This window comes from Vipera berus, assembly GCF_964194415.1.
Source record: "Vipera berus genome assembly, chromosome: W".
In the NCBI taxonomy this organism is placed as follows: Eukaryota; Metazoa; Chordata; class Lepidosauria; order Squamata; family Viperidae; genus Vipera; species Vipera berus.
In genome coordinates, this window is record NC_138210.1 from 68802549 (window position 1) to 68819175 (window position 16627).

Genomic DNA, 16627 nt, shown 5'->3' on the forward strand with positions numbered 1-16627 from the left:
GGCTGGGAAGATTACAAATGGTGATGTATGTATGTATGTATAAAGTATGTATAAAGATTTGATATGGTGTATTTTACCTGTCCAGAAGATTTGGCAAGTATGGTAGTATCTGATATTTTTATTAGTTTTTAAGAATATAAAATACAAAGAGGTAGGTAAAATGAGGACCCAGATTGTTGGGGGCAATTAAGCTGACTTTGTAATAATGCCGCTTGGGGGTGTGTGTGAAAGCCCTAATAAGCAGGCATATACATAGAATGAAGGCTACTGCTAAGCTTGTAAACCGCCCTGAGTCTTTGGAGAAGGGCGGGATATAAATGGAATTAAAATAAATAAATAAATAAATAAATGACTCCAGAAGACTACTACTGTCATAAACACATCTCAGTTGCCAAGTGCCTGAATTTTGATCATCTGACTGGGGGGAGGGGGGAGGGTGCTGCAATGGTCCTAAGTGTCCTAAGTGTGAAAAATGATCATAATTCACTTTTTTCAGCACTGTTGTAACTTTCAATGGTCACTATATGAGCTGTTGTAAGTCGAGGACTGCCTGCATCTACCATTCTTTGCCAAGGATCCAAAGTTTGATCGCATGACCATGGGGATGCTGCAATGGTCATAAGTATGAAAATCGGTCATAAACCATTTTTCCCCTCTATTGTAACTTCGGTCACTAAATGAATGGGTCTTAAGTCAGACTACCTGTACGCTCCATTAGCTTCACTGAAGAAGCTTTCATCCCGCAGCAGATTAACTGAATTGATTTGAACTGATAATACACAGCAACACACATTCACAAGTTTGCTTCCCGAAGATCCAGTAAAAAAGGCAGCAGTCATATAAAATGACCGTCTGCCCTCCTCTTCCTCCTCCTTTAGTGATGGTCAAATGGGCTGTTTCTCCAGAGCAGTGTGTTCAAGGCCAGTGTTCACACAATCCGTGAGTTGCTTCATTAGACTTATGAATCACCAAAATACACCCAGCTGTAATGGCTCAAGTTTGCATTTCTAATCCAGCTGAATGGACGGCAGAAGACACCCAGGTTGGGAAAAGCTGTCAAAAATGGGTAAAAAAGAACTTTTATTCTCTACAGGTTGCAACTACAATTAGGACCAAGATTTCTGTTGCTAAGTAAGTAAGGTGCTTGTTAAGTGAGTTGACCTTTTGCCAAATCACTGCAGTGACTCATGGTCATTAAATGAATCACACGGTCATTAAGTGAATCTGGCGTCCCCCATTGACTTTGTCAGAAGGTTGCAAATGGCAACCAATACTTTGCCAACTATTGTAAATACATGTCGTTTGCCAACCACCCAAATTTTGATCATGTGACTATAGGCATTCTGCAATGGTCAAAAGTGGGAGGACTGGTAGTTAAGTCATTTTTTTCACAGTGATCATTTTAACTTTGAAAAGTCACTAAATGAAACATTGTAATTTGAGAAGTATCTCTATGGCATGCATTCCAGTTTGTCAGTGACAACAATTTCTTCAATCAGAAGCCAAATTTTCTTTAGAGATGAATATGATAAAGGATTTCCACTGAAACTCATTTTTGACCCCTGAATATAATTCAGTGTTATGTTAAAATATTTAATTTAATAGCTGGAACAATAAAGTTATAATGGCTGCAGTTGATTGGTTGGAGAGAGCGGATTCCTACCTGAGGCAATCTATGTTATGATTGGTTGGTGGGTGTAAAGGGGGAGTTTCCCTTTTTCCCCGCCTTTTTTCTTCTGTGGGCTCTGTAAGCTGTTCTCTGATTTACCTCATGACGTGGTGATGTGCCTGACTATCTTGTCTGCTGTAAATATAAATGTAAAATATATTTATTTATATAAAACTTCCAAGTTCGTGTTAGCATCTCTGACTCCATTTGGATACTGGCTGTGCAATTCCTTGACATGAAAGCAAGAAGCCTTCCTGGAATACCCCAAAACACGTGGATTTGTGCCCCGTCCAAAATGTGAGTTATTTTTTTAGTGTACAAAGTTCATACAGCACCTCAATTTCATAGGCTATTTAAAGTGGAATGGATTCTCAATTTCTACTCAGTCTATCATGGCTTGCAATTTTATGGGTTAACGTATTTATTTGCATATTGCCTTTGGTATTTTTATTATTTTTAGAAATAACTCAAGGCAGCAAGCACCCACCCTTTCTCCTCCTATTTTCCCCACAACAACAACCCTGTGAGGTGGCTTTCATAGTGAAGGCAGGATTTGAACTCATGATCTCTAGCCTGGTTCTTAACCACTAGACCAAACTGGCTTTATAATTATTTGACTACAGTTCTTACTATTTCTCTTTGCTTAATAGCAAGCATCATTGAAAGCGTTATCTTCAACTGATCATTTGATTAAATACTAGAAAAATATATCTTTAACATTTTCTAGACCCCTGGGACTCATTTGTGCCTCATTCTTTTATTTTCTTCATGTTTTCTATGCGTAACATGTGTTAGTTTCTATATTTTCTTTATAAAAACTAATTTTTTTAAAAAAAAACAACAACCCAGAAAATATCTGTGGAGATTCTCAGTCATCTGACCAGAACCTATGAAGCTTCTTGGATGAGAAGTGAAACATCTTTTTCTTCCTCAAAGAAAAAACACTCCAGTTGCCTTTTGAAAAAGAAGCACCTTTGAGGCAACCCAGAAAATAATTTTCACAGTGGCATCTTCCAATTCCCTTTCACGATCTTTTGCTGAACCAGAATATGTAATGCATTCAAATCATGCATGATGCTGGTTCTCCTTCCCAGAGGAAATCAGAACTCAAATAAAGTGACTTCCTTTCCCTGTTGCCAGAAAAAAAGCCCACAGACTCAGTCATTCTTTCAAATTTCCTTTATTGAGGGAATAAATTCCTTGGCTGGAACCTTTTGGTATCCTGTTCTACATGAGAGGGAAGTTTCTTTAAAAAAGAAAAAAGAAAATCAAAGGTACAAGGCAGGGACCATCCTTCCCTGCCTCGGGTCAAGATCCTGCCATTCGGCCAATGGAGCTCCAAACTACGTTAAAAGTAAAATACTAAAAAGCTGCTAAAATTATATTGGACCCATATCATTTGCATTGTCAGATATAAGATTTAATTGCTGCCGCACACTTGGTCCCTCTTGAATGGATCACTCTGGAAGAGAAAAGAGAAGGATATAGTTATAGGGAGCAAGTAGGTTCCAGATTTTCAACTCTTCTGGCCTTGCAACTCCAACTATGACTATTTTTTTTATCATAATGGTAAAGATTCCCTCAAATCAAGGCCAATACCTGAGCCATGTAGTTTTCTTGGAAATATTTTGCCACTAGCCTTTTTTATTATTATTTTGACTTCGCAATCTAGCGTCTAACTTTAGGATCTCCTCGTGGTCTCCCATCCCAATATTAATAAGATCCAACCTTCTATGGTTTGTCCAAATCAGTCAAAATACCACCACTTAACTGAGTTTGAAGCCCTCCATCAAATCACAGTTGCCGAACTTGAAACCAGGTCATGGATGTTCACAGATTCCTTCTGAGACCAAAAATATAACAAACCCCATAAATACTGACCTGGTTTGTTTTTATGCACCAGGTTAAACTTTCCACTAGAGTTCGGTACAATTAACATACTGGTGACATTGCTTGAAGTGGCCCTTAGGAGCCAAATCTAATGAAACAGACCCAAAGTGAGCCTGTTTACTAGTAATGAACGTTTGATTCTTCAAGCTTCCAATATCATCCACTTCCCAAACATTTTGATAAAATGCATGGAGGCAGACGTGCTTACAAAGGGCCATTGCTGACTTCAATCTCACCATTTTGGCCAGGACTGGTTTCTAGAAAGCTTCATAATTCCCCTACCACCCCTTACCCAGTAGAAGCTAGTTACTTCTCCCCCTTTCCTTGATTCTCAGGGACCGTTTCCAAAACAGGGGCTGCTGGTGGGGAAAGGAGCAGCAAGTTGGTCACTGGAGGCTTCTCCTTGGCCTCTGCAGGGCCCACTTTCCCAGGCACGTTGCTCGATCCAAAGAGGCTTTGTGGGGTCACATTGGGAGAAGAGGAGGAGGAAGATGAAACAACGGAAGCCGCTGTGCTGTGGGCAGGCTTGGCGGGCAGGCTCCCGGAGACAAAGGCGGTGTACTGATTCCAGAAGGAGAGGGGGCCCACCCCCACCAGTTGGGCTGGGATGTCCCGTCCCAGGAAGTCCTGCAGCTTGACTTGGCCTCCAGAGAGCACTGGCAGGGGCCCTTCCAAAGGCAGACGCCGTGCCCGCCGCATCTGGTTATTGCTCCAAACGTGGCTTCCCAGATGAACCTTTGGAGAAAAAGAAAATAGGAGAAGGAGTAGGGAGGTATAGACATGGGGCAAAAGCCAAAGGAGGAGTATCAGTATTTTTTTTTCCAATTTAGGAACTATGGGATGTCTTCACTCTGGCCCCCAAATGAGAAGAGAGGATTCCTTAGAAAAGAGCCTGATATCTGGGAAAGATGGAAGGCAAAGAGAGAAAGAGACGGCAGAGGATGAGATGGTTAAATAGTTCAATCAACGCAATAAACATGAATTTGGACAAACTCCAGGAGACAACGGAGGGACTGGTGTGCTATGGTCCATGGGGATGCAGAGAATTGGGCAAGATTTGGTGACTGAACAACAAAAACAATGCGATGTAAAGTCCATCAGTGTCTCCTGAGGTTGTCCATTCCTCAAAAGGGACAATATTCAGGAATGTTTAGAGAGAAAAGTGCACTTCCCATATACCAAGACTGTTTCAATGCAGGTGGTCCTCAACTTATGACCTCAATTGGAACTGGACCTTCTGTTGCTAAACAATGCAGCCGTTAAGTGAATCGTGACTGAATTTACAACCCTTTTTTGCAAATCTGGCTTCCTTCATTGACTTTATTGTCAAAAGATAGCTGGGGAGATTGCAAATGGTGATCATGTGTCCCCAGGATGCTGGAACCATCATAAATATAGGTAGTCCTCAACTTAAGACCACAATTGAGCCCAAAATTTATATTGCTAAATGAGAAATTTGTTAAGTGAGTTTTGCCCCCTTTTGTCACTATTTTTGCCACATTTGTTAAGTGAATCACTGCAGTTGTTAAATTAGTAACAGGGTTGTTACTAATCTGGTTTCCCCATTGACTTTGTTTGTTAGATGGTCACAAACGTGACGCCGTAAGCATCATAAATGTCAGTCAGTTGTCAAGCATCTGAATGTAAATCATGTGACCATGAGGATGCTGAAATGGTCATAAGTGTGAAAAATGGTCATAATTCACTTTTTTCAATGCCATTGTAACTTCAAACGGTCTCTAAGCGAATTGTTGTAAGTTGAGGACTATCTGCACAAAAAGATTGTGAAGTGTCTAAATCTCTATCACGTGACTGTGAGTTTGCTGTGATAGTCATAAATTCAAGGACCGGATATAAGTTACTGTTTTCAATAGTATTGTAACTTTGAGCAATCATTAACGTTGCAAGTCAAGGACTCTCTGTAAAGACTTACAGCCAATTCATCAAGACAGGAAGCAGAACTTTTGAATTTTTCAACATTGGCCTCTACTTCAAAAGATGGTTATACAAAACAGGAACAACTTTCCATAAATAAGTTAAGGTGCCTTTTCAAGAGGCAACTGGATTTTTCTTTGAAGACGTTTCAATTTTGAAATTGAACAGCCCTCTCTCAATAGAGGGGAAGGATACAACATCATCTATCTCCAGTCTACAACACAGTTCTTTCAGTAGGTCCAAGAAGCCTTCATACCTATTGCATCACTTGGGTGGCCCTGAGGACACAGATAAATCTTCAAGTGACCTCAATGACTCTCTAAAAGAATGCAAATGACCAGCTGTCTGCAAGGAGTATAAATCCTTCCATTTCCCACCATCTAGTCAGAGCTGAAGAAGCTTCTTTGATGAGAAGCAAAACATCTTCAAAGAAAAACAAGAAAGTCCAGTTGCCTCTTGAAAAAGCACCTTTGGGACAACCATGACCTGAATGATTGAGAATCTCCATAAACATTTGGCAGAATGGGATAATCCTTGCTTCTCTACAATTACCAGCATTCTGCACTCCAATCATGCTTGTGTGGGATGCTCGGCAAACTTGCTGATCGGAAACAATAAGAGGAGGTGAAATCACATAATATCTTCTCAAACTGTTATATTCTCTAATTTTCTTCTGAAGCCAAACTTAGGCAAATACACAACTGGCATGGTTGTTCAACAACTCAAAGAGAAACAACATGGCAAGCATGCTTGTCTCTTGTCTCTTGCTTAGCACCAGTCTGAGAAGCGGGGTCTGGCCTTTCACATAAAGTATTAGTACCCCTTTTTAAAACCCTAGTAAGACCACAGCTGAAATGCTGTAACCAATTTTGGTCACCATACTACAAAAAGATGTTGAGACTTTGGAAAAAGTTCAGAGAAGAGCAACTAAGATGATCAAAGGCATGGAGACTAAAACATATGAAGAATGGCTACAGGACTTGGGTTTGGCTAGACTAAAGAAAAGAAGAAACAGGTGACATGATAGCAGTATTCCAGTATTTTTTTTTTAAATCCCATTTATATCCCGCCCTTCTCCGAAGACTCAGGGCGGCTTACAATCTAAGAAGCACAAACCAGTGTGCTTAGCAATAGCCTTCATTCTATGAATATGCCTGCTTATTACGGCTTTCGCCCCGCCCCCCCCAAGCGGCATTTTACAAAGGGGGTCACATTATTCACCAAAGCACCAGAGGGAAGGATGAGAAACAATGATTGGAAATTGATCCAAGAAAGAAGCAACCTGGAATTAAGGAGAAACTTCCTAACAGTGAGGACAATTAACCAGTGGAACAGCTTGCCTCCAGAAATCGTGGGTGTTCCATCACTGGAGGTTTTTTAAGATGATCAAGACAAGAAGATCCAAATGATCATCAGAACAAGCCTATTTATACAGGTAGTCAATTTACAACCATTTGTTTAATGACTGTTCAAAGTTACAACGCTACTGGAAAAAAGTGACTTATGACTATTTTTCACACTTAGGACTGTTGTAATGTCCCCATGATCAAAATTCAGATGCTTGGCAACTGGCTCGTATTTATGATATTATAGTGTCTCAGGTCATGTGATCACCTTTTGCAACCTTCTGACATGCAAAGTCAATGGGGAAGCCAGATTTCACTTAGCAATTGTGTTACTAATTTACTCACTGTGTTACTAACTATACTGGGTTAGTAACTGAGTTAGTAACTAACTGCAGGATTTCACTTAACAGCTGTGGCAAGAACAGCCGTAAAATGGGGCAACACTCACTTAACAATTTTCTTGCTTAGCAACAGAAATTTTGGGCTCAATTGTGGTCGTGAGTCAAGGACTACCTGTACAGTTTAGCAAAATATTTGGAATTTCTGGGGATTATTTCAAGGTGGGGTACAGTTTAATCATATGTCAGCAAAGAACCTAAGGAAGTTGCAGCATAGGTTGCAGCATAGGATAATTAAATGCTTCTCCATAATCAGAAATGGCACAAGAGTAAAAGATGGTGTAGGACATCTACAGGGTTTCCTCAGGAACAGCAGGGAAGTGGTCTATCCTATTTTTTGACTTCCCAGTCTACAGATCTGGATTTCCTCCTAATCTCCCATCAAGAGGCCAGTCAATTCTGTTTCCACCCACAGGACCACTTTGCTGAAGGTCCAAGATGGGTTAGCTGCAGGCACCTGTTCTTAGAAAGGCCCCATTGCACTAAGGGTGGTGGGGGACTATAGAGCACCAGGCTAGAGAAGGTTGGCCTACAGCGACCACCACCACAAAGGTTATGAAGGCCTCATTCTGCTGAATTGCAGATCATGGGAGAATTGTGGCAGCACAACATCTGGAGAACATCGACAGGAAGAACGTACCCTTGCCTATCCCAAGGTTACCTCTAGAGTGCGAGAGAGAGAGCACATGAGGAAAGATTCTTTCCTATCCAAGACCACAAGGGGCAGAGGAAGCCAGATGTCCCCTATCTCAGAGGTCTCCAACCTCTGGGGCACCAGGGACCAATTTTATGGAGAGAGGTTTTTCCGTGGACCAGATGGCACGTGATTTTGTGTGCTGCCTGCATCTCGCGGAGGGGGGGTTTCTTGTTTGTGCGGACCAGTTGCTGGCATGCCGCGGCCCGGTACTGGTCCACGGACTGGAGATTGGGGACCCCTGCCCTATCCCACCGCCTTGATTTCTTACCTGGGGATGGGCAGTCATCGCATGTTTGCGCAAGGCTGCCCTGTCAGTGAAGGGCTGTTTGCAAATCCCACAGATCAGCACTGGTTCCTCTTTGGCTTGGCTGCCCTGATGCTGCTGTTTGTCAGATGGACCTTCTCCACCACCTTCTCCCTTATCCTTCTCTGGTTCTTCTTCCACCGGGACAGTTCCTCCACCCTCTTCTTCCATATTTGCCTTCTCTTCCCCATCCTTCAAGGGGAAGGGAGGGCTTTGGGGTCCCAGTGGAGAGGAGGAGGGTGCTCCGGGTCCTCCCTCTTCCCCCTCAGGCTGCCCCATTTCCTCCCCTTCCTTGGGAGGACCCAGACCTTCGGGACTGGAGACCTGCTCTGCCTTTTCTCCAATGCTTTCCACCGAGTCTTCGTCGGTGGGCTCTTCTTCCTCCTCCTCTTCTGATAGCTCTTCCTCCTGGGGGGCAGATGGCTGCTCTCGTGGTTTCTCCCCTTCTCCCAATGGGACCCCCTCTGGGGCCGAAGGCTCAGGCAGAAGAGCTCCGTTGGGGATCTGCCCACCCAGGTGCATTCGGACGTGCTGTTGGAGGCTCACGGCATTGGTGAACTTCTTCTGGCAGATGGGACAAGAGTTTTGTGCTCGGGCTGATGGGCTGGTTTTGTGGCCCACAAAGTGAGCCCTCAGGTTGCCCCTGGTGGAGAAGGCTCGCCCGCAGACCTTGCACTTGAAGGGGCGCTCGCCCCCATGCTGCCCGTAGTGGAGTTGCAGAGCTCGGGGACAGCTGAGGACCCTCAGGCAGATGACACATTGATTGGGTCCCGAAGATGCCAGAGGAGAAGACGATGCCGTGGAGCCGGCTGTGGATGGGGCCATGAGGGCCGCTCCCGAGGAGGACGGGGATCCCTGACGGTCGATCTTCTCCACCAGCTGCTGAAGCTTGGAGGTCTCCGAGGGAGAGGCCTCCAGGACGTAGGGGAAGGGCCCCACAGCTGGCCCTGTTTTGAAGTGATTGGCCAACAGAGCCCAGCTGGGCAAGGCCCCCACAAGCTTCCCAAGCTGAAGACGGGCCCCCTCCGTCTCTGATTCAGGAGGGGTGTTCTCGTCCCCCTTCCCCTTGGCTTCCACTGCCTTCATCAGGACCAGCTTGTTGAAACTAGGCAAGGCTTGAGCTGCGGCCGAAGGGGCCGTGCCAGATAGCAGGGTCAAACTCTCAGTGGCGCTTAGGGCCTTGCGCTCAGCCACAGGAAGGGCCCCATGTTCCTCTCCGGACTCAGCTTTTTCAGGCGGCACGGACATGCCATAAGGAAGCCCCGAAGTGGTCAGGACATAGTCCAGATGCTCCGGAACGGGGTGAGGGTTCATCTGGACATGGGGGTACTTCTCCCGGTGGCGATGGAAATGGACCTTGAGGTTGCCTCGGGTGGTGAAACGGTTCCCACAGATATTACACTTGTAGGGACGCTCGCCGGTGTGGGAGCGCAGGTGGATCTGGAGGGCGCTGTCGCTGCCGAAGATCTTCCCACAGAAACGGCATTTGTGGCGCCCGCTTGGTTTCTCGCCTTCCAAGTTGGGTTCTCCTCCTCCTCCTCCTCCGTTCTTCTGTCGCAAGAGTCCCGGAGATGTGGCCTGCTCCAGACTCCGGGCAGTCCCTAAGCACTGGGCTGCCAAGACGCCCGTGGCTGTAGGGAAGGCTGGAGCCAGGAGCTGCTCAGCCTTGGGTACCCTGGTGCCACCAGGGAACGGGTGGTAGAGATGGAAGAATGCCGGCTTGGGCATATCTGGAGAGGCAGACACTTGGCTCCTCCCGGGCTCAGTCTTGATGGAAAAGACGGGCAAGGGAGGCTTGGGTGGGACAGACGCCACCGGAGCAGGTTCCGTGGTGGGGGCTGTAGTCCCAACCTGCCCCCATGAACTCAAGAGCAACACCTGGCGGCAGATCTGCTCCGTCATCTGCATCTGATGGAGCTGGCGTTGTTGCAGAACACGCAACTCTTCCAGGATGAGAGGGATGTTGAGGTGCCCAGTTGGGAGACCGGTGGAGGGAGGCAGGGTTGGGGGTGGTGGAGGAGGAGGAGGGGGCCGAGAAGAGGCAGATTCTTGGCTTGGCTCGGTCAACAAAGGTCCAGGCTCCACGTCCATGCTTGGAGAACTTTCGGGGTGGACCTCAACGGAAGAGGTGGATGAGGAGCAGACGCTAGAGTGCTCCTGGCCAGCGGCGGGAGTAGTCACAGGAGCGGCTGAACTGGGGGCTCGCTCTGAGAAGCAAGTACTGGTGTGAGCGGATAACTCGGAGGGTTCCTTGAAGGTAGTGTGGCAGGAAGGGCAGGAGAAGGGGCTGCAGTCATCCCCAGGGTCTCCTGGGAAGATAGAAGAAAGAAAAGAGAAGAAAGGGACAGAGTTACGTCCAGATCTGTAGTAAATAAATAAATAAATACAGAAACATAAAAAACTGATGGTAAAAAAAGACTTATAGCCACAACTGAACTCAAAATTTCTGATGTTAAGTGAGACATTTGCTAAGTGAGTTTTGCGGCATTCGATGACTTTCCTGGCCACAGTTGTTAAGTGAATCACTGCGGTTGTTAAGTGAATCTGACTTCCCCATTGACTTTGCTTGTCAAAAGGTCTCAAAAAGGCGATCACATGACCCCGGGACACGGAAACCGTCCTACAAATGAACCAGTTGCCAAGCATCTGAATTTTGATCACATCACCATGGGGATGCTGCAAAGGTCGTAACTACGAAAAACAGTCATCCGTCACATTTTTCACTGCCGTTGTAACTTTGAATGGTCACTAAATGAACTGTTGTAAGTCGAGGACTACCTGTAGTCCATTGTGTCTGCCCTTTGAGGTTTTTTGTTTTCTTTTAAATTTTTATTTTTTATTTATTTTCTTCATTTCTGTTTATGTTTATCCCAAACATGTTTAAACTCAGTTACTGAGAATTGACCCATGAATTCGTTCCGGATTTCCGCTATTCTTTCTGTGAAGCGATACTTTCTAACATTGTGTTTGAACTTCTCTACTGTCAGTTTGAACTTATGCCCTCGATTTTTGCTTAATATTCAAAATACAGGTAGTCCTCGACTTAAAACAGTTCATTTAGTGACCATTCAAAGTAACAATGGCCCTGAAAAAAAGTGGCTTACGACTTGTTTTCACACCATTTCAGCCTCCCCGTGGTCACGTGATCCAGATTCAGCCGCTTGGCAAATGACTCAGATTTATGACAGTTGCAGTGTCCCGGGGTCACGTGGTCCCCTTCCGACAAGCAAAGTCAAAAGGGAAGCCAGATTCACTTAACGACGGTCTTATTAATTTAACCTCTGTAGTGATTCACTTAAAATTCTGGCAAGCAAGGTCATAAAATGGGGGCAAAGCTCACTTAACAAATGTCTCACTTAACAACAGAAATTTTGGGCTCAACTGTGGTCGTACGTCGAGGACTACCTTTAGTGCCTTCTAAACCTTATTCAAGGGACGTGGTGGCTCAGTGGGTTAGGACGCTGAGCTTGTCGATCTGAAGGTCGGCAGTTTGGCGGGTCGAATCCCGAGTGCCGCGTAACAGAGTGAGCGCCTGTTACGCGTCCCAGCTTCTGCCAACCTAGCAGTTCGAAAGCACGTTAAAAAAATGCAAGTAGAAAAATAGGGACCACCGCGGTGGGAAGGTAACAGCGTTCCGTGCGCCTTGGGCGTCTAGTCATGCCGGCCACATGACCACGGAGACGTCCTCGGACAAGCGCTGGCTCTTCGGCTTTGAAACGGAGATGAGCACCGGCCCCTAGAGTCGGAAACGACTAGCATGCATGTGCGGGGGAACCTTTACCTTTACCTAAACCTTATTCACACCCTTTCATATATTTAAAATATGTTTAATATATTTAAAAGGCTGCTGGTCCAGGTTAGGAGACTCCCAACCTCTGCATGATAATCCCTGTATATATATAATCTTAAATCAGATTGGTTGCATATTCAAAGCAGAGATCCACTAATGCGTGGCGGACCGGAAGTGGGGAAAGAGGGGATGTTTTTGTGGGAAGGGCAGGTGTTGCTCACATGAGTGAGAGTGAGAGCACCCGTGACGCTCACATGAGGCCCTAAGCGCTCACAAGTGGGGGGCTGCAAGTCCAAGGCTCGCGTGAGTGGGGCCCCGAGCACCCGTGATGCTCGCGCAAGTGAGGCCCTGAGCGCCTATGATGCTTGCACAAGTGAGGCGCCAAGCCCCCCGACACTCGGGTGAATGGAGCAGTGACTGCCTGCAGTGCTCATGCGAGTGTGGCCCCGAGTGCCCGCAACTCTTGTGCAAATGGGGCCGTGAGCATCCGTGACACTCACATGAATGGGGCTGCGTGCACAGCACATGCAAGTGCATCAGCCAGCCTCTCACGCGGCCCGGTTGCAAACAGGCTACGGATCGGTGGTGGGCCGTGGCCCACAGGTTGGGGACCCTGCACTAAAGTTCAGTTGTCCCTCCAGCGGGATGTCTACAGTAGTCCTCAACATTCAGCTATTGCTTTCGTGACCGTTCAAAGTTACAATGGCAATGAAAAAGGTGATCTCTGGCCGGTGCTCACACTTACGGCCATCACATCATCCCCATGGTCGCATGAACAAAATCTGGCGGCTTGGCAACTGGCGTTTATTTACGACAGTTGTTGCATCCCAGAGTCATGTCATCCCCATTTGCGAACTTTCCGACACGCAAAGTCAGTGGCGGGGAAGCTGGATCTGTGTGGTTCCCTTAACAGCTGCAGTGATTCACTTAACAACCGTGGCGACAAAGCTCATAAAATCGGGACCAACTCACTTAGCAATGCTTGGCAATGAAAATTCTGCTCCCAATCGTGCTCGAGGACTACTTATAATTCCACAAATGTTTAGCCACGGGGATAAAACCATGCATGTGGAGAGCAAGCAGGTTGGGGAAAGTTGGCATGGACTCTCAAAACAGGACAATCTGTGTGGGCTGGCATGGCCGCCGCCTTCTCCTGGCATACCGCTACCCATAAACACCGAGAAGTGCAGATGGAAAATTTCCTTCTGCCAGAGGCCCTTCTGACAAACAATACATCCAACGGATGTAATGCGATGCAGCAGTTAAAAAGATACTCAGCATTGCTTAGATGGTATCTGGGTTGTGTCCAGCTCTGGCCACTGTACGTTTCAAAGGGAGATGGTGAAACTGGAGAAGATTCAGAGATCTCCTCCCTGCAGATCAGGAAACCCAGCCTTGTGAAGGTCAGCGCAAAGATCTAGGCCAGATCTAGCTTGCAAATGATATATTCCAAGGCCATCTACAAAGATCGGAATCAGAATAGAATAGAGCTGGAAGGGACCTTGGAGGTCTTCTAGTCCAGCCCCCTGTTCAAGCAGGAGGCCCTATCCAGGGATAGGCAACCTTGGCTCTTTGATGACTCGTGGACTTCAACTCCCAGAATTCCTGAGCCAGCATGGCTCAGTATGAAAACCTCTCCATTTCTCCTCAGCATGGCTGGCTCAGGAATTCTGGGAATTGAAGTCCCCGAGTCATAAAAGAGCCAAGGTTGCCTACCCCTGCCCTATACTATTTCAGTCGAAGTGGCTGTCCAGTCTCTTCTTAAAAACTTCCAGTGATGAAACACCTACAACTTCTAGTAGCAAGCTGTTCCACTGGTTAATTGTCCTCACTGTTAGGAAGTTTCTCCTTAATTCCAGGCTGCTTCTCTCCTTGGTTAGTTTCCATTCATTGTTTCTTATCTTCAAGACCCCTCTGGCCACAAAAGTGCAAGCAGGATCAGTGTTTCAAGTCAAGAAAGAAAATTGACTGTTAAGTGATAGACCAGCCTGCCACTACCCTGGAAGCCTAAAAGTAGGATTATGGACAATGGAGTGCCTCGGAGAAGGATCCGATGGCTTGGCTTTATTGAAGATAGTTTAGCAGATTCTTGTTCTGAGTAATCAATTGGACTAGAACAGGGGTAGGCAACCTCGGCTCTTTTATGACTCATGGACTCAAGTTGGCATAGACTCTCAAAACAGGACAATCTGTGTGGGCTGGCATGGCTGCCGCCTTCTCCTGGCATACCGCTACCCATACTCATGACTCAGGAATTCTGGGAGTTGAAGTCCATGAGTCATAAAAGAGCCGAGGTTGCCTACCCCTGGACTAGAATCAATGTTTCTCCACCCTGACATCTTTTAAGATATATGGACTTCAACTCCCAGAATTCTGCAGCCAGCAAAGCCTAGACACTTGTTTTTCAACAATCTCCTACAACAGGGCTTCTCAACCTTGGCTACATTTTTAAGATGTGTGAACTTCAATCCCCAGAATTCCCTAGCTAGCAAAGTTTAACATGTTTGTCAATAAAAGCTGGAATCTTACGACAGTGTTTCCTCAACCTTGGCTACTCTTTAAGATGTCTGAACTTCAGCTCCCAGGATTCTCCAGCCAGCCGTGACTGCCTGGGGAATTTTTGGGAACTGAAGTCCACACATCAGCTGCCCAAGGTTGAAAAACCCTGGAGCAGATGACCCCACAATTCTAAGGCATGAAGTCAACTGGTTTTCCAGCTTCCTTAAACTGGTGGCCCTCCAGGATATAAGCAGCACCATTCCCAGAAACCCCAGCCCACTAGCCCTCATGGGGGCAGGGGATTTGGGGAAGTGTAATCTAACACATCTCTAGTTCTGGCCCTGGGCTTTTAGAGATTCTCTTCCAGACCTTTGGGTGATCCTCAAGGACTCATCCTGCCATTTTCAATCAGGAGCCCTTGAGCCAAGCTGGGGAGGGAGAGGAGGGGAGGGAGGGAGGGAGGGAGGGAGGGAGGGAGAGAGAGAGAGAGAGAGAGAGAGAAGAGAGAGAGAGAGAGGGACAGAGAGAGAGAGAGAGGGACAGAGAGAGAGAGAGAGAGAGAGAGAAAGACAGAGAGAGAGAGGGACAGAGAGAGAGAGAGAGAAAGACAGAGAGAGAGAGGGACAGAGAGAGAGAAAGACAGAGAGAGAGAGGGACACAGAGAGAGAGAAAGACAGAGAGAGAGAGGGACAGAGAGAGAGAGAGAAAGACAGAGAGAGAGAGGGACAGAGAGAGAGAGAGAGACAGACAGAGAGAAAGACAGAGAGAGAGAGGGACAGAGAGAGAGAGAGAGAGAAAGACAGAGAGAGAGAGGGACAGAGAGAGAGAGAGAGAGAGAGCGGGACAGAGAGAGAGAGGGACAGAGAGAGAGAGAGAGAGAGAGAGAGCGGGACAGAGAGAGAGAGGGACAGAGAGAGAGAGAGACAGAGAGAAAGACAGAGAGAGAGAGGGACAGAGAGAGAGAGAGAAAGACAGAGAGAGAGAGAGAAAGACAGAGAGAGAGAGGGACAGAGAGAGAGAGAGAAAGACAGAGAGAGAGAGGGAGAGGGAGAGAGAGAGAGAGGGAGAGAGAGAGAGAGAGAGGAGAGAGAGAGAGAGAGAGAGAGAGAGAGAGAGAGAGAGAGAGAGAGAGAGAGAGAGAGGAACCACCAGCACAGCAAAATGGTGGGTCTGCCTTTACTAACATTCAGTGATCAGGCCGACCGGAGTCAAGTTTCTAGACCTCATGGTTAATCTTTCAAAAAAAAAACAAAAACAAAGCAGGGAAAAGAAGCTAGCAGGACGGGCAAAGGAGGTAAGAAGAGAAGCATCCAACAGACTCAACCACCGCTTTGCAATCTTAGGGAACGAAGATCTCGTCTAGATCGCCTCCCACCCCCCCACCCCCCCCACCCTCCAATGTTGTTTGCGGGTTTTTAAACCCGGCTGAGCGCACGCACGCACCTTCTTGCAGATCTGCTTCTGGGCGCATCCTAAAGCGAGGCAGGCGGGCAGGGAGGGAGGGGGGAACGCCAAGAGGTCTCAGAGCCGTCCACCATGTTGCTGCCTCCCCCCTCCCCCCTCCCCTCCCCTCCCCTCCCCCGAGGGTGGGGACGGATGGCGTGCTTTGGGGAGGGGGGAAGACAATGGGAAAGACCCCCGGAGAGGCGAAAGAACCGGCCGCGACTGGAAAGGAGAGAGTGGGGAGATGGACCGGCCTGCTGGGGAAAGAAAGGGGGAAAAAAAGGGGTGCTGGGGACCCCCCCCATCCATCGCCCCCTTCCCTCCCTCCCTCCCCGCCGCAGCCCCCCCCCCCCGCCTCCCCACCTGCGGGCTCTGCCATGCTAGCGCCGGCCGCTGCGCCCGCGCCCTCCGCCGGCTCCCCGCGCCCTCGGGGGCTGCTCATCTCGGCCGCTCCCGGAGGAAGAGGCGGCGGCGGCGGCGGCGGCGGGAGAGATCGGCGGGCGTGCGCGGCTCTCCCCCCACGGCTCTGCAGCAGCAGGGACCTCTGGTGTCTGGAGGGCGGCTGTCGCCGGCGTCGCCACCAGGAGCCAGTCAGCCAGCGCGGGGCGCCCCCGTGCGCCGCGGCTCCGGAGCGCACCTGGAGGAGGAGGAGGAAG

At 47.5% G+C, this 16627-nt stretch overlaps 1 protein-coding gene across 1 annotated transcript; it reads right to left on the reverse strand.

Annotated features, from left to right (window-relative positions):
- Positions 1-2750: 2750 nt before the first annotated feature.
- LOC308675981 (sal-like protein 2) lies at positions 2751-16413 on the reverse strand (the record flags this gene model as incomplete). The annotated part of the gene is made up of 4 exons (XM_081341672.1): positions 2751-3131; positions 3852-4294; positions 8204-10548; positions 16335-16413. 3 exons carry the CDS (start codon positions 16411-16413, stop codon positions 3866-3868), a joined length of 2853 nt encoding a protein of 950 aa, XP_081197798.1. The 3' UTR covers positions 2751-3131; positions 3852-3865.
- Positions 16414-16627: the final 214 nt, after the last annotated feature.